General features: G+C 42.4%; 1 protein-coding gene across 5 annotated transcripts in view; it reads left to right on the top strand.

Moving 5' to 3' along the window:
- Window positions 1-888: 888 nt before the first annotated feature.
- Window positions 889-26,393, top strand: part of Tespa1 (thymocyte expressed, positive selection associated 1) — a 43,849-nt gene continuing 18,344 nt past the window's right edge. For 2 of the 5 annotated variants that reach the window (XM_047550597.1, XM_047550595.1), the window contains exons 1-12: window positions 889-1,018; window positions 3,208-3,263; window positions 3,572-3,767; window positions 10,425-10,631; window positions 11,442-11,484; window positions 17,232-17,281; window positions 17,869-17,922; window positions 18,620-18,656; window positions 18,920-19,018; window positions 20,618-20,826; window positions 21,303-22,108; window positions 23,169-23,268. In XM_047550597.1, coding sequence (XP_047406553.1) covers window positions 10,469-10,631; window positions 11,442-11,484; window positions 17,232-17,281; window positions 17,869-17,922; window positions 18,620-18,656; window positions 18,920-19,018; window positions 20,618-20,826; window positions 21,303-22,108; window positions 23,169-23,268 — 1,561 coding nt within the window. In that variant the 5' untranslated portion in view covers window positions 889-1,018; window positions 3,208-3,263; window positions 3,572-3,767; window positions 10,425-10,468. Of the gene's footprint in view, window positions 1,019-3,207; window positions 3,264-3,571; window positions 3,768-10,424; window positions 10,632-11,441; window positions 11,485-17,231; window positions 17,282-17,868; window positions 17,923-18,619; window positions 18,657-18,919; window positions 19,019-20,617; window positions 20,827-21,302; window positions 22,109-23,168; window positions 23,269-26,393 lie in introns of those variants that run through there. The other 3 variants (XM_047550596.1, XM_047550599.1, XM_047550598.1) reach the window with 3 other exon arrangements.

Raw genomic sequence — 26,393 nt, 5'->3', positions numbered from 1 at the left:
TGTGGTGCTGAGGATGGCCCAGTGCCTCATGCGTGCTAGGCAAGCATTCTACCACTGAATCACAGCCTCAGCCCCTGTTTAGCATATTAAAGGAGTGCCTTGTCCCATACATATTGTGAAAAATATTTGTACATAAATAATGCAAAGAAGGAAATGGAATAAAGGTAGGAAGAGAGAAGAGCATCTGCAATGGAACAACATCAAACCAACCAAGAGGAAGGCACATCCCTGGAGAATTGGGGGAGCCCTGGATGACAACGCTGAGTGCCACCCAAAGGTGAAAGTGAAGATGGGAGAAACCTTTTGGAGTTGATTAGGCTTCCTGAAACTGAAAGTCAAGAAACTGAAGAATCCCTAGAGTGCAATTTTCAAAGTTCAGCTTTCAACATTCCTTAGGAAAACAGACTAAAATAAAAAAAGCAAAACTTTGAAGTGAGTTTAAACTTGAAAACAAAGTTTTAACAAATTAGCACAGAAAAAAATTTCTTATAATGGTACACAGAATTTGAAAACAAGCTTCTGGGGAAGTTTGAAAGAGTTGCAAAAACAGGCTTTGGCCCAGCTGCAGCCGTAAGCATCCTCTCTGAGACAATTTTTGAGAGAGTGAGTTTTCACTTTAGACACCTTTCCTGCTGGAGACAAGTGCGTTCAAGCTGCACATTTTCTTCAACAGGAAAAGCCTGCATTGCCTTGGGGAGGGTCAGGCAGCACTCTGAGAGGAAGGGCTCCCTATGAGCCGAAAGACTACGATGTTTTGTTCTTCAGTCTCTTGAGCCAAAGCAGAGGATGTGGCTGGGGTAGGAGGCGGGGACTGTGCTGATGCTGTGTAGTTAGTTGTTTTCTCATTTCCGCTTCCCCTTTTGAGCTGGCAGCAGCAGTTGAATGAGAATAGAGAGAAGCACAATCTACAACATGAGACTTTTTTGGGGGCCTCAGCTCTGTCCCCACACCTGGGGGAGGGCTCAGCCCAGCTATGAGAACTGCTTTGCCTCAAACTCAACTCTCTACCAGCAGAGGGGTAAGTACAGTCTTAACCTCAATTCTAAGGTGCACTGATCTAGGATGATACTAGGAGATTGAAACAGGTCAGAGAAAACTCAAGCTGCCAAGAAAAGGGAAAAGCAGGGAGACAATCTCCCACCTCCCTGGCTTCAAGCATGCAAACATCATTGTCAAGCTATAGGATCAAGGAGGTCCCATCACTACCCCTGCACCTGCTCTGCCTATTACCAGAGATGTTAATCATCTAGGGTCACAAGACATGGGATTTTTGATGGTCTGAGTTAATATATGGGCACTTTTCATCTTTCTCACCTGAGTTTCTCTCTGCATCTTGCTGAATTCGCTGTTGAGGTCATTTCAGTCTAATTCCAAATTTGAAAAGTTCCCAAGGAGACATCTCCCAGTCTCACTGCAGGTCTTGTTCTAGTGTCCTTAACTCTGACTCTTGACAACACCCAGCCTGACTCACCTCTGCCTTCTGTGGGCGAGACCTCTTTCTTTGGAAGCTGCAGAAGAAAGTTGCTGCAGGGATAAACTACAACAAAATTTATTAGGAGGACTTATACAGGAAGATGACGCCAGGCCAAATGAACTGGGAGCTCAAGACAGTTGATGTCCGGTCTGGAACTGTTGACAGACTCCACATCTCAGAGGTGGATATGTTGGCCTCTCGACGACCTCCATAATGCCGGAGTGGGAGGTGATCTCCAACAACACCTGTCTCAGTGGAAGTCAGGCTGAGCATGTCACCACCTGCATGACTTTTGGGTAGAGTGGAGGAATGGAAAGATCCTCTGCAACTGGGGTTTTCCCACACCCTACAGTGCCACTCAGATCACCAGTAATAGAAAAGAGGTCTCAGGGCAGAGCACAGACAAGAGAGTCCCATAGAAGTGGTTTGATAGGATGATGAGGGTTTAGAAGAGACATCCAGAAAAGCCCTAGTGACTGTCTACCACGAATATCCCAGACAGAGGGGCAACAATTTTTAAACAATTCAGGGCAGTATGTAGGATAGGCAGCTAGAGGTTGGAGGCTTGTGATTTGTGTGTCCAAGCTTCAGTCTCCGTAGTTGTTCAGCCCCAGTGGTTAGAGTCACAGATCTGATAACACGAAGCATTAGCAGGAAGGAGGAAACCAGGTTTGTTGCCGGTCTCTACTGAGAATAGTAGGAGAGGTAACAAACTGAAGATATAACAAAAGGGATAGAGTGGGATCTAACATGTGATTTCTTATTCACAGGTACCCCAGGCAGTTTAGAGATTATTTATAACTATAATAACAACATATTCTCATAACTCCTTTAATCCTCTGGCAGTTAAGATGGAATCCTGAGATTAGGCATGATCTGTGGCCACAGAAACCCAAAAGTCATTTCCAGTTCAAGGCTGATGATTCAGATTCTAATAAACTACCCAGAAAAGGTCTGGTCCCTGCCCATGTCATGACCACAAGCTTCAATCTAGGTTACAGTAAAGAAAAGAAGATCAAATATGAATTTCCACTTGAAAACTGACAGCTGTTCTGTTTTCCACCTAGGGGACAAGGCCAAACTGGCCCTCCCAGTACCCACAGCAATCTGCCTTGACCATCCACAGGTCTAATGCAGAATGGCTGGAACACAGATTTGGTTAAGAATAAAGTTCCACCAATCGAGACAAGGGTTGAAAAGAAGAGCATGTGTAGCTACAAAGGGAAAAAATAAAATAAAATCAGGAAAAAATATAAACAAGTACATGAGGGAAAGAGCTTCATCACCAAGAAGACAGGATCAAATTAATGACATAAATTCACAGAGCTGATTCAATGGTCAAGAAATCTACTCATTCTTCCTACCTTCTCTCAACAAAATCATATGGAAACCAGCACAAATGAACTGCAGCTTCTTCTTCTGGGTGTCTTTTTAGCCCATTCATATGAAAAAAAAATTAGTGTCTCTCTCACTGAAAGCACAGGATTACTTTTCCCAAATGCAGAACTTTAATATTTCCTGGAGTCGTTTATAACCCTTCCATAAAACTCCCGCACATTTTGAAGATAGAAATAAGGAAGGAGGGGAAGGAGAGAAAAAGAGGTGTCGGATGGTCTTCCTTCAGTATTTATTCAGCTAAAATAATTTGTGGGAAGGAGGGGAGCTGTATTGATTAGCTGGCATTGTTCTTGTTACTCTTTTCCAAATAACATCTTCCTTTTTCCCTGAATTAGACTGAAGTGCTCCTTCAGACCACAGACGTCTGGGAATACTCAGGTGCGACACTCAGGTAAGTTTCCTTCTGATGATCTTCCAAACTGAAGTGACACGGAAGAGGGTTAGAAGCCAAGAAGACGTTTCTCATGGATGAAGGAATGCAAGAGCCTGTTGCAGATTGGGGTATGGAGACTGGGGACAGCCAACCTGGCTCGGGTGGAGATTGTCCTGACCACAAATAGAAACATCGGCGGTTCTGGGATTCCCCACAGCCCTGAAGAGCAGGGGAGTGCATCTCGGCTGTGGATGCGGAAGGTCTTCTGGCCATCATGGAAACGCCACTTCCTTTTTCTCTCTTCCTACGCGTATTCTCACTCTCAGGTCCAATTCACAGCCTCTGCTTGAGGCACTGATCGAATGCAATCGGAGGAGGAGGGAGACCTAGACCATCCAGGTCCCTGGACAGAGGCCCAAAGTACTGGAGGCCCACCTAAGCCTGGGCCTTAGGGACCAAGAGCGGCACAAGGAAGGCTGCGAGACGCGAAGGGAGAGCGCATGCATCTGGGCCACAGAACTTGTGAGTTTGAATCCCACTTACAACTATTTAAGCTTTGTGACTCCAGCTGAGTCTTCTCTGTGTCTCTGTCTCTGTCTCTTTCCAGTCTCCTCTACTACAAAATGAGTGCGCAGGGTTAGATGATCTCTCTGATCCCTTTGGCGTTAGATAAGAATGAGGGATCTTTTACTGTTCATTGTTCCTCTCTGCCTGACAGTAACGTGCCTCTTTAACCTTCTGGATTAGATATACTTTACTGCCCATCCCTCCCCCTTCCTTCTTTCCTTATCTCTAAAAATGTCCCAGCTTTAGTGACTGTCTTAGGTGAAGGCAGATTAACAACAATCATAGCTATCATTTATTATACCTTACCTGATTTTAACCTCCAATAACCAAAAAACTTGGCACATTATCTGTTTTATATATGAAAATCTTAGGTATAGAGGGGGCTTATCATTTTATCAAGGACAAACGGGGAACTATGGTCCCCACCTTACTCTGAAGCACCCATCAGCAGAGCTGATATTTGTCAGATACAAATTGTTAGGTCCGTCCATGGGTGTTGAAATATTAAAATGTGTCCATAACAAATTATGATAAATATTCATTGCTCCAAGTCTTCTGAGTGCTCATCACCAACCTGGTTATCCCATTTCTTCCCAAAAGATTCCCCAGCCTAGTTCCCAAAATTCAGTGCCACATCAGCTAGTCACTCACAGGACCCAACTATAGGTCTGTGAATGTTTTCAGCTCTGGTTGTTCAGTGCCACTGCCTGACCATTGTTAAATGTTCTGACTGCCACAACAATAGGAAAGCAGCCAGGCACAGTGGCACACAACTGTAATCCCAGCAACATGGGAGGCTGAGACAGGAGGATCACAAATTCAAAGTCAGCCTCAGCAACTTAGCAAGGCCCTGAGCGACTGGGTGAAACCCTGTCTCAAATAAAAAATAAAAAGGACTGGGGATGTGGCTCAATTTTTTTAAAAAAATGTGAAAGCAATGTAGAATTCTAGAATCTCTCCTCACAAGTATAACCTAACTGGGTCCTTGCCAAAACAAAAAACAAAACAAAACAAAACAAAAAAAAACTGCTTTATAAGCCTGTAAAAGGATAAACTTCTTCATAATCATCTAGTGGGAGTCAAAAGGGAAAACTATACTAATAACACAAAGCAAGTAACACTTCCTTTATCCCAGATTACATTCATCCCTGACAGTTGAATGGTGACATTAGGCTATTTTCTTATGTTATAATTAGTGGAAAGACTGTATGGCATGGAGTCAGATCAACTTGAGTGTAAATCTCAGCACTACAAGTTCCTAAATACAAGACCTTGGACAAGACACGCATCTCTGTGGGCTGCAGGTGATGATCATTAGCCTTAAAGTGTTTGTCAAGATAAGTGAAGCACAGCACAGATATGGATAAATATTAGGGACTCCACGCATATCAACTATTGTGAGTCCCCATCGCTTTGACTCTTTCATGTCAGTGAATAGAAACTGAAAGTTGGTGGCGTCCTCAGTTCAGCAATAGTGACATACCCCTGACAGCTTGCTGCTACTGCTGCAGTTTCTGCATCTGATGGTAATTTTTTTGTTGGGCACAGCTGTAAACAGCTCCCAAATCTCAAACCACTAGAGGCAATTTCTCTGGTCTTGCCTCCATTCTGAGTGCTACGATTTCCATTTTCACCACAGTATCCTCCGAACAAGGCGAATTCTCTCTTACCCTAGTTGGGTGTAGTCAGATTCCAGAACTCTAGACAGATTGTGAGAAGGATTCAGAGAACAAACCTCTAAAGAAATAGAAGAAGTGCAGAGGAAAAGTGCTGGACGTGACAGCAGAGAGAAAGGAGAAGGCTTCGAGTAATTCAAGCAAGAATTAATAGGACTGGTGAGGCTTCTTGGGTTCATGCGGAAGTGGGAGGGAAGGTATCTGCGGGCTTCAGACTTCTACTCTCCTAGAGGAGGTCAAATACAATAATAGAGTATCACCACGAAGGTGAGAGAGTTCAGAAGGAACTTTTGACTATTCTTAGAATAATCTAAATAAATGAAAAGTTGGAATGGAAACTAGTTTTTGAAGATAGAAGAATTTGTTAAACTTTATAAATTTAGTCAGACTTGAGGGATCTTTTTGCTGTACCAACAAAGGACTGGAAAAACCATACCCAAGCCTCTCTCTTCCTCACTATGAGAGAGGCAGCAGGTGTACATAGGATCTGAGACCAGGAGGAAATTAGGAGTCCCTGTCCCATGACATGCACCAGCTGAGGATCATTTTCCAGCAACAGAGTGATTCTCACTTCTTTGCAGGTACGGCGTGTACTGAGCCACCTCCATTGAAAACTATTCCTATGCTATGAGGTAGGGTTTAAGGGAAGATGAGAAAGAGTAGTACATAATGACAAGAAAGATCGCCTCCTGCTGTCATGCTGAGCATGACACAGGCCTGCGTGCTAGTGGCTAGAGGCTGAGCAGAGAAAGATGCTTTGCACAGGCCTTTAAGAGGGAGGTAGAAGGTGGATGGTGCTGTATAAGCAAAAACAAAGAAGCAGAAAATCCAAGAAGTGCTGGGTGTCGCTGAGCAACTCCTGACCGAACCTCATCCATCTGGAGTCCAGTTGGGCCTCCCTCTGGCTTGCCACTTCCCTGGGTCAGTGAAACCTGCAAGCCCAGGATCCCTACAACTCAGTCTTCATTTAAAAGGGGATTTGTGGAAGTGGGAAGTAACTCCAGAGACCACTGGATTGTCTCCTATTTTTTAATGGGAAAACTATATAAATGGATTTTTATAGATACTATTCCCATAAATATTTCAAACCCAACTGGGATGTATGGACATAAATTCAGCAATGTTGGTAGTCAGTGTTCTTTTCACTTCATGCTGTGATATAGAATTGTGTTTTTGATTGGCTTATTTGGAGGAAATATGTCTCTGCCCTTCTCTATATTACAAGGGACCCCAAGGACATCTAGGTGTACCTGCCTTTCAATTCTCTATAACACTAATGATGTGCTTTCCTGATAACCCTTTGTCACTTCCTCCAGATTTCCACAAAGAATGCCCAGTTTCTTATCTCCCAGTACAGCTTCTTCCTCTTACCACGAACAAGACAGTTCTGTTTTCCCCTGCCTCCTAACACTGCTGTTCTATAGTATTTACAGTTCTGTACAACCCAAGGGTGGCAAAGATTGGGGGAAATTAATTTAGTTCCCCAGCACCATGTCCAGTGCATCTTTTCTCTCAGACCCAGGACCACTGTTGCCTTTTCAAGTGAACACCTTCTTCCCTTATCACAGAACTGCCTGGAAAATGGCAGTCCTTCTCAGTAGGCCATAGGGCATACAACATGTCTAGTCTTTTTGTTGCCATAACTATAATATTCATTTATTCATAAGCCTTTGTTTGGAACCCCTTAAGCATTAAGGATTCTGTTTTCATAAGTGTTTTATCTTGGGTATTTGCATTAAGTAAAACTACTATATGTTAGGGTGACTGGCACAAATATTCATGAGAGACACAGCTCTGAGTTCAAGCAAAGGTTTATTGACAGAGAGAGTTTGCCAGGCTGCCCCTCTGCAAGGCACAGCAACCTGCAGAAAAAAAACTTCTAAACTATATAGTCATGTACAATGGAGTAGTTAATAAATAACCAGTCTGGCCCCGTGACTGTTACTTGACATCTTTGCTGTGGTTTCAGTAGTTAGGGACTCTTTCGGGGTGGGCTAATGGGGAAGGTCATGCCTGGGTGGGCAGGTGCTGATTTTCAAAATGGAGTTACTTTGGCCTAAAGACCTAACACTATGCACAGGACATAGAGACAGAAGCAAATAGGAATAGGGTTGCAAATACAACTTCTGTCCTCAATTATAGGAACTCCTAGGGTAGAAACAAGTCACGGAATAGCCTTCCCTCTTCAACTTTCAGTCCAAAACGTTTTTATATTCTTTGTAAACACATAATGAAATCTTATTATCACACCTTTGAAACTGATCTCCTTGCATGTGTCTATGATGTCTCTACAAAGCATTGAGGAGCAGGGAGAACAGTCACCTACAAAATGCTCACTCATTTAGTATTTATTAAGCTACTACTATGTATTAGATTCTGTTGTAGGCATTAGAACACAACAGTGAGCAATCCAAACAAATATCTCAGTCCTCTTGGAGCTCACAGTCTAAGCTGAAGAGTAAACAATAAATAAATAAATAAATACCTAAAGTATGTTAGTGACGATAACTAAGAAGAGGCGGGGCTGGGCTTGTGGCTCAGTGGTACAGCGCTTGCCTTGCACATGAGAGGCACTGTGTTCGATCCTCAGCACCACATAAAAATAAAGTAAAGGTATTGTACCCATATACAACAAAAGAAGAAGAAGAAGGAGAGGAGGCCAAGTGAAGGCCCTCAGTGACAGGGTGGGCTGGGGAACCCAACCTGGCTTTCTGGAGGAAGCTAGGATTTGCAAGTAGAGTGTGGCCAAGACTGAGGAAGAAGGAAGGGGAAAAGTAAAAGAAAATTGGGGGCTTCCGGGGGTTGGAGAGGAAATTCACCTATATAACTATGAGACAGTTTCAGACACACAGAGGAATCTAAAATAGATTTATATCACAGAGGACATTGAAACCCTCTGTCTATCATCTCAATTAGTGAGATGCCAGCACCATGCATTCTAGGCATTATGTGATAAACTGAGACCAGAGAAAGGGATTGAATTTCCCAAGATTTTACCATTAGTGCTTGGGAAACTGTAGAAGTCAGGTACCTATCTTCCTCTCTTCCTCTCCTTATTTCCATTTTTCCTTCTTTTTTGTCTTCCTGTACTCCTGCCTTCCTTTTAAGTTCTTCTAACCATCAGAAATGTTCTCCTTGTGCCCAGAAGAGTCCCTGTGATCATGCGACATCCACTTCTTGCAGGAATTAAGGACAATAGGCAAATCAAATATTTTCTTCTCTGGCCTGACTGGAGCCAACCTATTAAATCTTTTGGAGGTCAGGACTAGGAAAACACACTCTGATCAAGGTTTTTCAGACTCTCTTGCTAAGTTCTTTGTGGTTGCTTCATCCTCTCTTCATCACCTAAGGACAGCAAGTCACTACCCACCATGTAGCTTCCCTGTAACACAAGCTTAATTCAGTGATTTAATTTTCCCTAAAAGGCACAAAGGACCAGTTGCCCAGAGTAAACACAAATTCTCATAGTGCTAACTGCTGTCTCCCCTAGGGGGGAAAAATGTCTTCAACTGGACCTGACACAAAAGAATCTGGATCAGACAGCAGTCATTATGTATTATTTTTCTCTGGATATATTTTGTCTGCAGCAAGCAGAGGCATCTAAAACAATTTTATTGCCCCAGGAATACAGTTTATGTTCAGGATGTTCTCTTCTAAAATAGCTATTTTAGTGCTTAAATCATTGAATGTGTCACTAATGATTTTGTTTTTAAGTCTTGGAAGAACAGAAGTCTCTGGAAACTCTCACTCTTCTTTTTTCTTTTTTTTTTTTCATTTTTATTTTATATCATGATTTCTTAGTTCTTATTAATGTTGACATAATTTGGGGAATAAATACTCCCTTCCCTTTTTTGTTGCATGTGTGTTAATAAGAGTAGGAAGAACAGAATATGAGATTTCTTTTTTCTTTTTATTTTTCCTGACTGCAATAATGAAAAGTGTAACTCTGGAGATAAAAATTGTTCATGGCAGCTCAAGGGAATGGGGGTAAGTCAGAGAGCCCTGGTCCTGCATCTACTTCCTCACTGTGGAGGGATGCTAGTGGGTGGGGCTGGCCTGGAGGAGGCAGAGGACAGAGCACCTTAGCCTCCAGCCTCTCTGATCTGGACAATTGAATGATTCTACCCATCTTTCTTTCTCCTTGAATCTATGCCTAGAGCAATGGTTATGTATTTTTTGGAAGAAAACAGAGATGTTGATTAGATACTGTTAAATGAAAGTAATGCAGATGAATCAATTACTGCATTGATAACTGGGTAAGTAATTCACAGTTATGCAAAAACACAAGCTGACAAATCAGAGGGTAATTATCCCAAAGGTGCTATCTGCTAATTGCTTTAAAGCAGTATCTCCTTGTTTCTATCACAGCTTTTATTTTCCTGAGAAAAATCTTTTGTGGACCTCTCATATAGCAAAAGGAAACAAAATAAATCAAGAGAAACAAACAAAATCCAGAATTACTGTAGGTGGGGTGTCACCCTGGCTGTGGGACCCTGGAAAAGCTGTTTGACTTCTGAAATCCTAAAACTTTTTATATATCTCCATAAGGATAAAATTAAGTAAATTTTATAAATTGTAAATGTAAAGATATTTTGGTATTAATAGAAGATTCTGGGAGACAAAATCCCTGAGGATGAAAGAAGACCGTTCGCTAGTACAGCTTTTCAGTTACCATGAAAATACAGATACTTGAAGTCAGAAGAGCCTTCTCAATGTCCGTTAAATCAGTGATGCTTGAAGCTTTGGGACTTACTGATTTCAAAGACTCGCTCTGGGGTTTAGAGGTTGCAGAGCATTTCATTTCTACATGTGGGCAGAAGACGGGTGAGGCATCTCCTCCCTCCCCCTGCATGGGCAGAGATCAAGCTCCTCTGTGTGGAGATGGGAAGGGGTGGTTTCTGAACAGATGAGGGAGTTTGGCTGTTTCCACCCTCAGGACAGCATAACGTGGTGGGAGGCCCTGAAGTGTGAGCCGGCGCCATGGAGGCCTCTGTGCTAAGCCCCACGTCCTGGGAGAAACGGAGGGCCTGGCTCCGTCAGAGCCGAAACTGGCAGACCCAGGTGCTGGAAGAGGAAGCAGCGGCGGTCCTGCAGGATGTTCCAGAGTCTGAGCCTTCCAGCCTAGATGACGTTTTCCAGGAAGGTAAGAGGCAGTTAGACCTCACACGGATGCCCACAGAGTCTGGAGGTAGGAAGAAGATGACACAGGGCTGCAGAGACAGGGCGTGGGCCCTTTGTTTAGGACCTCAGGGAGGCTCCTTTCAACTGGTTTAAATGAGTTTAAGGGAAGGGGCATAAAGAAACACCAGATATAAATATGTAAGAAAGAGGCAGTTATAGGGTTAGAAAGGGGGACATTTTGCATCATCCTGAGAAGCATCTGTAGGAAGCCGAGGTTAGGGTCAGTCTGTGAATGAAGGCTTTGGGAGGTTTCTACTCCGTCTGTGCAACAAACTACACTCAAGCTATGCCTGGACTCTGCCTGCCACTCTGTCACTAACAAGCTGTGTGACCTTTGAGAAGTCACTTACCTAAGACATACTTGTCCAGTTGAAGCAGTAGTCCCTTTCCTACATGCCTCTCAGAGCTTCTTGGAGGTTCAGAAGAGACCACATAGAGGAAAACAAAAATTCTAACACAAATAAACCTATCCTCACTCATTGGGTAGGAAATAAAAAGCACATCTTTTGAAAAAGAAGTCATCCCTGTTCCCTGACCTCTTAGGCATTTCCCAGGTTCCAGGGGTAAAAGGATAAAGGAACCAGAGATAGAAGACATAACTACTGCCTTCATATAAGGGTATATTCTCCCATATCTTAAAGGAAAGTTCTATGGGGGAAAAAGAATCTTGATGGGACTTAAATAAGGACAAACCTGGGGAATGGGGCGAGTTGCAGGGAGCAGGTCTGGTTCCCTTCAGTTCTCACAGTGACCTGATGTGTGACTTTTCTAGGGAATCCAATCCATAAGATTGAAGACTGGCTGCAGGACTGCGGGTGAGTGCTGGACAAACAGTGGCAGTGGACGTGGTTGGTGGTGGCCTGTGCTAACGGGCATGCCCCTTGGGAACTCAGAGAGGCCGATGGGTTTGAACCGAGCCAGAAGGGATGAGGTTGACAGTGATTGGCAGGGTGCTAAAAGGATTTGGCGTCATCTGGTGATCCAGGATGTAAAGCAAATGCATCCCTGGAGAGAGGCATCCAGGGTGGATCTGCACTAAAGAACAGGCCGAAATCTGTACCTGTGGGAAATGGTGGAGCTGAGTTCCAGATCCCACTCCATTCCACTGCTTCCTCCTTCAGACTGGAGTCTCACATTGTGTGACAGAAGAGGAGGAGTTAGAAAGGGGATCTGAAGAGCCATGCACCAGAACAGGAGGAAGGCTCAGGGTCACCACTGTCATTCAAAACAGTGAAGAGTTCAGGCCCTTCAAAGCAAAGTATGCCCTCACTTTGCTCAGAAACACTGAAATAGGAAACCCAACCCCCTTCAGCCTCTACCATCTTAGGTTCCGTCTACCCAGACACAAAGCCGAAGCTAGTGACCTACTTCAGCCTAATCGCTTCTGTAAGAATGAAATCTCCAAATGTCTTAGCTCCTGCACACACTTTATTCTCCCTCCAGGAATGTCTCAAGCGTTATATAGACTGTAAATTCATCTATTAATGACATAAATAACCCACTCTTACTTATTCCATAGGAAACAAATAGGATCAAATAATCCAAAGTTGCTTATTTCAACTCTCCCAGAAGGCAGTGTAAGGAGTACTCATTCTGTGTTTGTTCTTATAGTTTACAAAATGTGTTGTCCTAATTTTACTCACAGTTCACTGACTTCAAAGTTGATTAGTGGTCCTCAACATAATGGAAGATAAAGGATGATGATGATAGGAATGTTTGCAGGTTACTGGGTTTTAAAGTGCTGTACAGATGTAAATGGGAGAAATCCTTGGCTCCGCTAGTGTTTTTATCTCAATTACTTTTGAGTCTGATCAATTTACGTCAACTATTAATTGTGCATTTGCTAAATGTCCAATTGTCTGACAAGGTGCCATGTGTTTTCAAATATGCCCCTTAATTTCAAATATACTAAATTCTAGTTGAAATGAGTAAGTTCATGGAAATGCAACATTGTAAACTCTAGAAATAATCTTTCCCCATCCATGTTCTACAAAGATAAACCCCGATCCAAGACATAAAAAGGTGGTCCGGTGAGTGAAAAGCCTCCAAGAGTTGAGACTAATTCTTGTGCTACCACCTGCATAGCAAACTGGAAGAAAATAACTGAAATTCCATGGTAGACTCCTTCCCTATAAAGTAGCACACTAGAATAATGAAGTGCCAAATAATAAAGTGTGATGTTTAAATGAGATGATATACATGCACATGCCTTCTGCTCTAGAATGGCATATGAATGACCTGATTTAAAAGGAGCTCTATACCTATTTACTTTCACAAAATCTATCTGTTGGCCTACCTATATATCTTCCTATCTATTTCTATGTACTAGGAAAAAGTATGACCAGAAATGATATACACCAACTATTGGATATTGGCTACCACTCGGAAGGAAAAGAGTAGATATAATGATAATGGAGGAGACTCTAGTCAAATCTTTAATATTTTATCATTTGTGTGAGAGTCCATCATTATTACTGAACATTTTATTTCTTTCTGAAGCTAACAAGGCATATTTTTATATGTGTGAAAGCAGGGTGGCAGGCATAGGAGTATCTGTCAGAGTTCTTTACTTTTCTGTGTTTTGAAAAAGTTTCAATTTTTAAACTTCAAAAAGGCCATAAGGGAATCTATTAACATGCTTACATACTTCTCTGGAAGGGGATTTGTTAGATTTAGACAACATTTCCAGTTTTCTCTTTTTCTAATTCTCTTTAGTAAGAATGTAACAGAGTCATGCACTTACTCTTGACATTTCAGTCAGTGACAAACAGCAGGTACAACAGATTATACCATCCAGTGACATCATAGCAGGTCTAGTTTTTGTAAGTACAGTCTATGATGTTTGCACACTGATGAAATCACCTCATGCCACATTTCTCAGAACGTGTCCCTATTCTGAGAAATAGGAAATGTATGCTTGCACTTTCTAGTTATGTGGGAAAATTGAAGAAATTGAAGGATAATAATGATGAGAATGATTGATAATGGTGAGAGAACACTTGACCTTTGATAAGCAGATATGAAGAAGCCAGAGGAAAAGCACACTCTAAGTCTGGCATGCTGAGGTGCCGTGGTCTTCAGTTCTTAGGCTGCCAGGACCACAGATGCACCAGGTCCCCAATTTACTGTTTATCTGTCCACTACGTTGCCCTGCAGGCATTTTCCAAATTTAGTTGCAAGACCACAAAGTTTCCTTTTTCTTTCCATTTTCAATGCCAGATACCCTCTGGTAGCAAGAGGGCTTTCTTTTCTGACAAGTTCTCCAAGAAAATCCACCACCTTCTTGGACCATTTAGTGTCAGAGTCTCTCAGTGCAACTGAAATCTAATGGCAGTCCTTTCAGCTACAGGATTAGAACCTGCACATCTTTACAAATTATGGCTTTCCTTTCTCCCCTTACTCAGTCAAGGGATTTTCTGGGACACAAAAATCTAGCTCATGAATCATCAGGGGTAGAGTTCAGAGCCCAGAAATCATCATGCGGGCTTCAACTTAAGTCTCTGCAGGCAGACATCTATGAAAACTGCTGGAAGGAGCTAAAAATAGCCACAAGCTTCTTCTCATAATCCAGTTCCCCACACAACTATCTGTTCATGAATTGGACACACAGGAGGAACAGTACCTTGGTTCCCCTATTTCAGAGTTGATGTGATGCTATGGGACCTTTCAACACAAGAATGAGAAGAGGGGAGCAGCTATGGATCTAGTCCCCAGACATTGATTTTCTGGTCTACACAATAACTCATGAAATGCCTGGGGTGTGGGTGAAGGCCACGAAGTTTCAAATCATCATGCTCAGTGAGAAGACATCAATAGATCCAGCCCATGTCCATGTGGTAGATCACACACACACACACACACACACACACACACACACACACACACAAGAGCCCACTGCCCCAAGGCTAGTCCTGGGCTAGCCCCCAAAAAAGAATATAAAATGACTGCAACTAGAGAGGGGCACGACTAGAGAAAGAATTGTAGAATGTGTACCCGATAAAAAGATTGTATCTACTGAAGAGCAAATTTTATTGAAGTGTACATATCAGTAGGTTTTTCTGTTTGTGTTTTGTTTGGGGCCATACCAGGGACTGAACTCAGGGACACTTCACAACTGATCTATATCCCCAGCCCTTTCTATTTTTTAATTTTGAGGCAGGGTCTTGCAATCCTCCTGCCTCCATCTCCAGAGTCACTGGGATTATGGGTGTGCTCTGCTGTACCTAGCACATGTTTTATTACAACACAAATTATATTGAAGTAGAATTTACTTTCTGGAAAATCAGTGAGCTTTAAGTATGGAGTTCAGTGAATTTTCTCAAAGGGAATACAACCCAGAAACCTGAAGCAGACCATTACCGGCACTCCAAAAGCCCCTTTCTGTTCCCTTCCATTCACTACCGCACCTCCCAGCATAACCAATACCTTGATTTATAACATTTTAGATAAGTTTTAGAATTTTTGAACTTTATGCAGTAGAATCATGCAATATATACTATTTTATCTGTTTCTTTTGTTTAGCATTATGTTTGTGATATTTGTTCATGCTTTTACAAGTAGCAGATCATTCTTTTTATCCTTCTGTAGTATTAAATTGCATAATTAGCATTACATGTTTTTCCATTTTACACTAACTAGAGATTCTGGGGTTTCCTTTTTGGATTATTACAACTAGAATTTCTGTGTGTGTGTGTGTGTGTGTGTGTGTGTGTACATGCATAGTCATTTCCATTGGGTATAACCTATAAGTAGGATAGTAGTCTGTTTCAGTTATAGTTCTGCTAATAGTATGCCTTAGGAATTTCATCTGTAATCCTAAAATCCAACATGCTCCAAAATCTGAAATGTTTTGAGGCTGATATGAAACCATAAGTGGAAAATTCCACATCTGACCTTGTGTGATAGGTCACAGTCAAAATGCAACACACTAAAAATATCATGTAAAATTCCCTTCAGGCTGTGTGTGCAGAGTGTATATAAAACATAAATGAGTTTCATGCTTAGAATTAGTCCCATCCCCCAAGATATTTCATTTTGTATATGCAAATATTCCAAAATTTTAAAAACCCAAAATCTGATCTCAAGCATTTTGGATAAAGGATACTCAACCTGTAATATATAGCAATAACACAAGCATTAAATGCAATATAAATCCAATATTCTAGTATTAGATGACTATATTAGTTACCATAGCATTTTAGCAGTCACAGTAAATATTAATGTTTATGAATATATTAATATATACACATATTTGTAGTATTACATTGCAACACATTTTCCTGTGATTATATATTAGGAGATATGTGTGTTTTTGTACTTCTAGTTGTATTATTAGAGTTACTCATTCTTAATTAGCTTAAGTACCACTTTACATGTGCAGTTTTTTCATCACATAAATACTCAGATTTTGGAAAGCATGGTTGATTTTTTTTCACTATTGAAAGGAGGGTACAAGCAAAATTGTCTATATATGTAATGATTTATTTTGTAAAATGTAAACACCACTTGATCTACAGATTTAATTAATCCCATTCCCATTGTTAAATGTCCTATCAGGATACTCCAGGTGCCTGAGAGTTATCTGAATTTCTGGACATGGATAAAGGGGGAGGCTTGGTTAGGGCCAGCTCCAGTCCATTTCCCTGCCAATCATCATACCAACCTTTCTCCACTCAAGCCCCCCCTTGAGATTACATTTAAAGCATTGTGCACAACTGCTGTTTTAAAAACTGCTAGGAAGACAAACTACAAATCTCACAACTTATAAGTCCTTGAAGTGGACTTAGCTCATGATAAAATCTAGTGATCCGGGGCCCTTACACAGTACTTGAGAACACACTAGCAACAAGGAGCCAGATCTGGAACCCAGATGTGCTATTCCCAGTTCAAAGCTTTTTCACAGAATACTTCAATCACCTGTTTTGAAAAGAAATAATTCCTTCCTTGTTTATGAAACTGAGTTGTTTCTTACCACCACTTATGCTGATTTCCGTTTGTTCTTCTGGTAGAGATGGTAAATGTTTGATAATATCCCGTATCTAGAAATCTAAAAATATCTCTAACCAAGATGCAATTCTGCTGTTTCCTGAAAGACATGATACTCAGCAAGATCATGGTTCCAAGGGAAAGGAGGTGTGGGTGGATAAGGTGACTTCCTAAAGACTTTAAGAAAAGAAAATTGATGCTTGTATTTGTGATTTGCAAATATGGCACCAAAACCCCTCTTCTATAAATGCATTTCTCCAATTTTTCTTCTTCATTCCCTATTTTGTATTTTACCTAAAGATTGAAGAATCATTGCAAACCTGACTTTAGACAGTGTTGCCAGAACAATGGCAGTACTATCAAAAATACAGTGCATTCCAATCCCAGCTCCTCTCAGAAACGTCTATGAATTTGTCCGTCAGATAACTACTCTGTCTTAGTTTTCTCCAATAGAAAAGTAAATTAAGTACTGCTGACTCCCATTGAAAAATAACATGAATATCTGGGAGATAATTGAGGAAAACCATTAGAAACTATTGTGATTTCAACCTGTAGGATGATTTTTTTTGGGTTTCAGAGACTCTGAAGAGGGGTTTTGTGAGGAAGCAGGACAGTCCATCTACAATGGTAAGTATAGACTCTGCTGTTGTTCTACCTGAATAGTGATACGGCTATTGGGGAGGTGGGGTGTACACACATAACAATGCTTGCCTATCTCTAAAGTGTCTGCAAACCACCTTTCAGTTGTTACAAGGTTGCCGGGGAAGGCCCAAAAGAAAGTGCCAGCTTGGAGCTTACAAACTCACTAAAACTGAAAGATTATCTTCTGTTAGTGGTGCTCAGCCAACGACCACTGCTACAGGAAAAGCACTTCATAAAACATGTGCATTTATATGTGTGTGTCTGTGTGTGGGTGTACGCCCTCATGTGTTTTCTGTTTGGCAAGGGTCTGTGTGACATAGAACACTGGTTAGTATATGTGAGTGTATGTGTAATTCTGAATCAAAACATGAGTGAAATTCCCCAGGTAGTATTTGTAAAGCTGGAGGTAGCTGTGGAAACAAGTGGATGCCTAGTGTAAGTATATGGTTGTGCAAATCTGAGGATATGTGCAGAATTCAGGCATGCAAATGTGTGTGTGTGTGTGTGTGTGTGTGTGTGTGTGTGTGTGTTCCAGACTAATTTTCTGTGACCCTCACCTGATTATTTAACAGAGTGCTCCAGCCATGGGGCCAGCTTTGAAGATGACTTGACCCTTGGAGCCGAGGGTAAGTGGCACAGCTCTCTGAAGCTGAGATCAGGGAAGAAGCTACATATTGGATGAATTGAGGATAGCATGGAAGGGGGCAACTTCAGAAAGAAGCAGGCTCCCCCTGGGGTCTTATCTGTAGAAAAAGAATGGTCTCAGGCTCTCACGCAAAAACAGAAAGCAGAAACACTTCCTCACCAGCCTATCGTGACTCCTACCAGTCCATCACTGGAGCTTGCCTTTGCTCCTGGGAAGATAATATAAAAATCAATGTAATATTTGCTGCCCAGACATCTTTAAGACTGTTTTCTCTATAGGAAGCCCAGAGAAGATTGAGTACTGGGTTTAAGAGAGACCACTGTAGGAAGAAAGGGCTTAAGTAAGAGGTCCAACCACCTGTTCTCCTGAGACCTGTGGAGACTCTTGTGGTGGGGCAGCAACAGGAGCCTCGAGAGTGGAATGACTGTCCTCCTCGGGATGGGGGTGGGGGTTCCCTGCCTAGACATCAGTCATGGTTCAAAAGTTCAGAGGTCTGGTGTTTTCTGCCTTCCCCTTTCCAAACTATGCTAAATAATCTAGAGCAGAATTCTTGGGGTCCAGCTAGCCTGTAGCAGTGGCATAGGGAAATAGAAGGACTGTTTTAAATTCAGAGAGGCAACTCCAGTGATTTTTATTTTCCCTTCTAACATGTTCTTTGTCTTTCTGTTCCTGTTCAGCCACACTGCTGGCCGCCAATGGAAAACTCTTCTCCAGGTAAGCCTCCAGGGTCAGCCAGGATGAATGATGTCACCTTAGGAGACAGAAAACTAGAGTAGGACCAGAATCGAAGAGATTAAAAACAGATTCAAAATAGAGAGTGAAATTTTCTAAGCAGCAACGAGGGCATAGACTGGGTTTCCTCCGCAAGTAATTCAAAGGCATCCAGCAGAAGGTGGATATGCCCAGTCAGTGGGTGCTTGATGCCAGGGTGCAGACTGGTCACAAGGTTTGTATGACACTAGCTTTGATCTCTGCAGGAGTTTCCTCCAGACGCCCAGGCCTGGACAACTACTTGATCTTGGCTGTAGTTTGGCTTCTAGCAGCATGACTGGTGGGACCAACAAGACAAGTTCAAGGTAAAATACTAAGTTCAGAAGGACTGGGAGGGCAAGGAAGATGACAGGCAAAGGAGAATGGACCTAAGAACTATTTCCCTTTATTCTGAGATGTCTTATTGGAGTTTTTATGCCCTCTTGAGAAATATGAACATTTTTGATTTAAGAATAGTGGGATGCAGAGGATCTGCTCAGAACTGGATGTTCTGTATAAAATACAGGTGTCTTCTCCCACTGAATATTATATTCCAGGAGGAGTAGTCATGTTACCATCCCAGTGCCTAGACTCACAGTAAGTACTCAATAAACCATCTATTGATTCATCAAATAACTTGTTGACTGAATGAAGCAATAAAATATCAGTTAATGCTGGTCATTCCATAACTTTAGAATTTAAAAAGCTTAAACAGACAAAGACTAACCCTAAGGGGCTCAACCATTCCATAGGGTGGATAAAACATGCACAGATCTTACACAAGATGGAAAGTGATGAGGATGAGTGTTGTATGATGAAAAGTGTCAGGAATTTGGAGTCAAAGTTTGAATTCAAGACCTGATTCTGAGACTTAAACTTTGTCCTATGACTGTGTTTAGTGAATTATCCTCCCTGAGCTGTAGCCTTAGCTACACCCAGTTCAACTAAATGAGAATGTCTGGAGAGAGGATTCAGGTATCTGTGTTATGTTTTTTTAAAGGCCCACATGCAGCCATGGTTGTGAACCGCTATCCACTCATATGCCTGCAATTCACAGATGGGAACCCTCAGAACCATGGAGATAAAATGAGCACTTAGCTGGCAATCACAAGAGTAGATTCAGAATTCCAACTCTTCAGCTATTAATTAAGCAAGATGGTCCCTATTTGGATCAAAACACCCAGCATTCTTTCTGAGGAGAGTGATGTTTATTCAGTCTCAAATAATCCATAATTTCCCCTGGCCCCATTGTTTGAAATGCATTTATTGAGCAATGGTGTCACCAGTGATACTCAGATTTGAATGTAGGTACGATTTGGTTCCAGAGAGAAAGAGAGAGTGAGCACTTGATCTTCGGCAACCCAGGGCCTCTCTCCTGAAAATAGTGCTAGAAAGAGGTGTATTTTTCACAATCAGGATTTGAATGTACCTACTGATTCATTTTTAACTTCAGAGGGAGACAAAAAGCAGGTCTGTGTTCCTTAGCACTCATTGTTTTGTTGTTCCCCATACAACTACTAGGGCAAGTTGAGTGGCAAGTTGCAAAGACCTAGCAAAAGCCAGATACGTCACAGTGTATCTAATTAATAATGCATACATAGTTAATAATGCGACTACATAATTTCTTTGCATCTATACTGCTTTTCATTTTTCAAAATGTTTTCATATTTATATAAATTTTTTTCACCGGTAGCAAGTTGTTCACAGCACTGTGCTAAGATTTTATTCAGCTTTTAAATCTGGCTCATAATTCCCATGTTTCAGACAGAAAATTTAGGTTTCAAGAAGTGAAAGCTTTTCTCAAAGTCACAGTGGAAGGTGGAGAAATGGCCAGAAATTTTAACCTCCTGATACTTGTATTAGATATTCTGGATTATCATATGTCTCAAAGTTGTCTCCTGTTTATCCAAACTCCCTCATTTCAGCATCTCAGAGATTCTGGATCAGGTGCAAGAAGATGCAGAAGATGTCCTCTTCAGTCTGGGCTTCGGCCAAGAGGACCACAGAGACACTTCTCGGATCCCTGCAAGATTTTTCACCAACCCCTCTCAGGCCAAGGGCATTGATTTCCAGCTCTTCCTGAAGGCTCAGGTGCGGAGGATTGAAATGGAAGACCCCTGCCTCATGTTAGCCAGTGAGTGTTACCATGCATGTGAGCTCCACTTCTCCCCCAGCCTCAGCTGTTCACAAAGGGGCCCCATAGCTCCAAATCCTTCGTTCTCTATGTCATTTCCATTTCCTCTAATGTCGTTTAGGGAAGATAGATAACTTTGATGTCTGCTTCATTCTCTTGAAGAAATAGCCTTCAAGAGATCTCAGACCACTATTGCTTCCTTTAGACCTTCTCTCTTTCAGCCAGATCAAATCAGTACAATGTCTTTAAGGCTTAACCCATTTTCTGTTTCCTATTTGGGATATCCTCTGGGTAGGAGCGTCAAGAAAGTCGAAAAAGGGGACCCTGGGTATCCAAAATCTAAAAGGAAAAAACACTAGTGGGTAAATTGGTAGCGTCCTTTGAAGTTTGAGCTTTCAGAAGGCTTTAGAAGGGAGACATTTAAGAGAGAATTTGCTGATGAACTCCTGAATCACCACCTTTAACCTTTTACCCAGGCAGGTTTAAGCAGGTGCAAACTCTGGCTGTTACTGCTGATGCCTTCTTCTGTCTCTACTCCTATGTGTCTAAGACACCTGTCCAAAAATTCACACCATCCCATATGTTCTGGAATTGCAACCCAACTGATGTGCCATCCATCAGGATTCTGACTCCAGAGTCTGAACCCCACTCACCCAAAGAACGCCTCCGGAAAGCTATCTCCAAAATGTGCCTGTACACAGGTTCCCGCGATCGGTTCTCATCACCCCACAACACCCCTAAGAGAAACAGTTTGGACCAAGTGGTGTGGGAAGTAATGGACAGAGTGAGAGAAGAGAAGCTAGTTCTTCAGAAAGGCCCTGGGTTTGGGGAAGGTCCACAGAAAGAGACTGCCCACCCTACAAGGGATTCACAGCTTCCTGCTACCTCTCCATGTGTCTTCTACGCAAAAGAGGAAACACAGCAAGGAATGTCCACAGTTCGGGCACCACCGCAAGATCTGGATTCTAACCCTGAGGCACCCTGTTGCATACATTCTCTAACCAGAGCTTATCCACAATGGAGCACAAACTCTGCACAGGTAAGAAGAGAGCTGTGGGGTCTACAGGCCACCAATAAGGAAGCCCATTCAGCCACGAAGGAGATTTTCTGGGAAAGAAAGAGCAAAGCAAGAAAGAACCTATTTCAAAAGAGTTCCTTGGACAAAAAGTTTAAGTCATTGGACTTATCAGTAATTCAGCAGAAATGGAAGCAAAGTCAAAACAGACCGGAACTGCACCACTCTATAACCCAGCAGCCTCAGCATACTGTGGACTCAGAGAAGGTGAGTGAGTTGCAAGTGAAAGAGAGACTGACAGAGAAAAGCTTCAGATTTTTACACAGAAGGTAAGGGAGTCCATCCCAGTAAGAAGAATAGGAGATCCAGGGGTCCTATCCTCCCCAGATGTATCACTTCTTGAATTAAATTCAGAAATTTTAGAGAATTAATTAATATGGAGGGAGAAGGAGAAATAGGCCTCGTTTCATATGAACATTCAAGTTCCAAATCGACTTTTGAAATTCTTATTGGAACTGACTCCTGTTGAAGGTTCTCATGAAACACACCTGCCCTTATCATTTGCTGGGGTCCTCAGAAAAATATGAAAGGAAGTTAGGTATACTCAAAGCTAAAAACTATTAAGTAAAATATGTTCTCTCCATCCATAACAAATGTGTAACCATTAAGACTAAGAAGTCAGTTTCTAAATCTAGAAGTCATACTTAGGACTTCTGTGCTAGGAGATGATAGTATGGGCAGAGCCCATACTAGCCTCTGGTCTGTCTCCTTCCCTACCTATATCTAGAATTGTCCTACTCTCTAAGAAACTTTGCATACCTTGGTGTCATACCAGCCTGCATATCCAAATGCCACAATCCCTTAACCACTCAGATCTAGGGTTGCACACATTAGCAGAGAGGTCAGCTCTGAGAGAACAGACACCAGGAAAAACCTATGCAGGTCCCTGGGGCTAGCTCAGGGCCACATGACCAGCAGGTGGGTATATCATCTAAGTCCACCAACTCTTCACCCTGTGGAACCTCTAAATCTTAGAACTCCTCTTACCTGGGTCTACAGGTGGTAATACCATCTACTGTTGGTATTCCATGGAAAAAGCTCTCAAATCCTCGCCACAGAGAGAAGCTGTGTTAATTTGCAATATCATTTGCATGTATGTCACCTCTCATTGAATGTAGAGCTGTACCCCTCTCCTATCTCCTATCCAAGATTCCTGTCCAAATCTCCCAAATACACTCAACCTCATTCCCCCACAGCTAGGTTCCACCCAGCACCTTTCCTTGCCCCTGTTCTGGTTGGTTCTGACCATATTCTTCTGGGATCTCAGTTACAGCTTCAAAGCAACAGCGAGGAGGAGGAGAGCTGCTGGTCCAGCAGACCCACACTCCCCGACCTCTCCCAGACTTTCCCTGGCAAAAACGCAAGAAGTAAGTGGGCCTGTCTCTCAGGCAATGGTTCTCAGGTTTGGCTGCACATTGTAATCACCTGGGGAGATTTTTTTTTTAAATATCCATGATGGAAGGGCCCCACAGCCTACAGTTCTCATTTCATTGGAATGACATGGAAAACACGGCTGACTTGTTTTTAAGCTCCCCAGAGGAGGCTGAAAAATACTTGTCTAGATCAGTAGTGCTCAGACTTAATCATACATCAGAATCACCTGGAGGGCTTGTTAAAATTAAAATACAAATGGCTGGGCCCCAACTCACTGAGTTTCTGATTGAGTAGGTTCTATCAGGGTCCAAGAGTTTGCCTTTCTAACAAGTTTGCAGATGATGCTGCTGCTTGTCTGGTGATCAATATTGGAAAGCAACTATCCTAGAGGAAATTCTGCAGAATCTTAACATTCAAAATGCAGTCCACAACCAGCAGCTTTAGTATCATCAGAAATGCAGAATCTGTTTCCATCCCAGACTTAATGAGTCACAATTTTATCAAGATCCTTGGGTTAGGTAATCCATTTGCTCACTGGCATTCGAGAAGTATTGCTGTAGAAGTTTTCTAACAGGTAGAGACATCCTTGATAATCTGTATGCCAGCACCTGCTTTTGGCCATTTCTAAATCAGCCCACCTCATAGGACTCAGGGCAGAGTCCTCAATGTATCTCACAGCCACGCTCATTTAGGATCTGAGGGCCTTCCTGCAGCTAGGATCTGATGAACACAACTCTCCATCCCCTTCCCAGAGAAGGACAGTGAACTTAACACACATAGTTATTGCAGCTGAAATTTCTTTCCTCCAGAGATGAGTTTTTTCCATATCAACTCTTTCATAGGTATCCCTTTTACCTTTGAACAGTTTTATTTACCACACCCCAGGCAAGAGGCCTTGCTGGGGTTCCCAGGGACTGGATTCCCCCTTGCCCACAAAAGAAATTTGCAAATGACATAAAAGGAAAAAAATGAACTTAATCATAGTTTGGCCAAAAGTGGGAAGGTAGAAAGCTTACCTCTGCTTATCTTATGGGAAAATTAGTTTACAGGAATAAAAGCTAGGAAATATGAAGATTTAGCCAGGCTGCCCTAGCCAGAGATATGTTACAATTCCAGCTTTTCAATCCTTCCTGGCACCTGCTCAGACTTTGGGGCCAGTTCATCAGTTTCCACTCTCAGCATGAGCAAACTCAGTTGCGGAAAAATGATTTTTTGGGAGATTGGGGCTTTTAAATTTAAAGGGGTTCTGTTATAGTCTGACTAGAAATTTATTATGTGAACTAAGTAGAATTAATCTCTGATAGTTTTAACCTCCTCTGTACTACAGCCACAAAGAAAATGACATGAGGAATAATTGGGGTTTTTTTCTAGGACACTAGGAATTGAAGTCTTTCTTAAATTAAGTAAATGAATTTTAGTTAAGAGATCCCTCCATTTTGGACATCTTAGTACTATCTACTGCACTTTCTAGCCCAAGAGTTTTGCTGTTGTTATTGTTAATACTCTAAAATTTCAGTGTTATATGCCCAGACACAGAAAGATCTTTGATTTTCTCTTAATTGTAATTCCCTGTGGGTTTGGGATCGGAATCACTCTTCTTTCTCTTTTACCTGTCACCTGCATCTCTGAGTATGTAGGTGGTATGTATACTCTTAGTCACTCACAAAAGAGGTGAATATTAGAAGGCAACAACCTGTGATACATAGTATAAAAGTGCTTCAGGTTCCAGTCTGGACTGTAAGAAGTTAGAAGTTTCCACTATATCCAAACAAGTAAAAAGCCAGACAGAAAAACCCATGATTCTTCTTAGATCCATCAGAGAAGTGGGATCACAGGGCAAACCATTGCCTCCCATGCTGGAGAGACTGACAGGCTAATGCACAGATTCGTGATTTGCCAGAATGGAAACTCCCAAGCAGAAACCTCTCCAGGAACCAGTGCTGATTGCTGAGGTTCAGCCTGGACCAGGCTGGAGATGAAAACACCAGGGCCACCACACTTTGCTGAGTTTTGCCTCCAGGAACTCAATCAGGTTCTCACAGTACATAACAGAGAAAAACCCCTCCCACTTCTGGCGGAAGAAGGAAAAAATTTTGCCCTCAAGAAAACTAATTACCCAAAGCCTAACCTGCTGGGGTTTTATCAAAAAAACTAGCTGAAGTGGGAAAAGGAAAGCACCCCTGCTTCCTCTAGCCTTCCTGAACCATCAAAGTGGGAGGAAGGGACTGAGAGGCATATGTGAAATTCACAGTCCCCACCCCCCACCCCCCGCCGAGGTACAGGCTCACGAAAAGACTGAGACCTAATCCTAGGACTGTAGGACACTCCCTCCCCCTCATAGCTCACCACTACATTACTAAATTATAGCACCAACCACATGTCTGGTTATCAAGAAGAAATTATAAGACATACTCAAAGTCAAAAAAAAAAAAAAAAAAGCACAGATTGAAGAGACAAAGCAAACATCAGAACCAAAGTCAGATATGATGGGAATGATTATCAGACTGGGAATTTAAAACAACTGTGATTTTATGCTAAGAACCCTAACAGATAAAGTAGACAGCATGCAAGAAGAGATGAGTAATGTAGATAGAAGATGGAGATCCTGAAAAAGAATTTTAAAAATATACGTTAAAGAGCTTCTCCAGGTTCTCGGAACGGAACTGGCCCGCTAGTGAGAGCCTTTCTGACCAGAACAAGCTCCGAGTCCCGGAGCCACTGCAGCGCAACGTACTCCGGCACACAAGCAGCTTCAGGGACCAGGATAGGGCAGCCAGAGATCCCCCCAAGTAGCCTGGACCCCTGCGGTGGGAGGTGCCTTTCAAGGCTAGCTTCTCAGACCAGACCGCCCAGTGAGAGGTTTTCTACATAGAACCAGCCACAAGTCCCCGAACCAACGGAGAGCTTCGATCTGCAAGCAGCCTCTGGGATCAGGGCTGGGCAGCCAGAGAACTCTTCAGGCAGCTCTGCCCACTCCGGTCGCAGGCTCTCTTCACAGGGCGATCCAAGATGGCAGCCTAGAGGGTGACTGCACCCCCAGTCGCTCCAGAACCCAGGAGTTAAGAAGGGGAGGCATTGAGAGACTCGGACTGAAATAGAGCCACAGGTGAGTCTGCCC

Source organism: Sciurus carolinensis, chromosome 4 (genome assembly GCF_902686445.1).
Source record: "Sciurus carolinensis chromosome 4, mSciCar1.2, whole genome shotgun sequence".
Classification (NCBI taxonomy): Eukaryota; Metazoa; Chordata; class Mammalia; order Rodentia; family Sciuridae; genus Sciurus; species Sciurus carolinensis.
The sequence above is the reverse complement of the archived record's forward strand: the minus strand, read 5'-3'. Positions and strand labels throughout refer to the sequence as shown.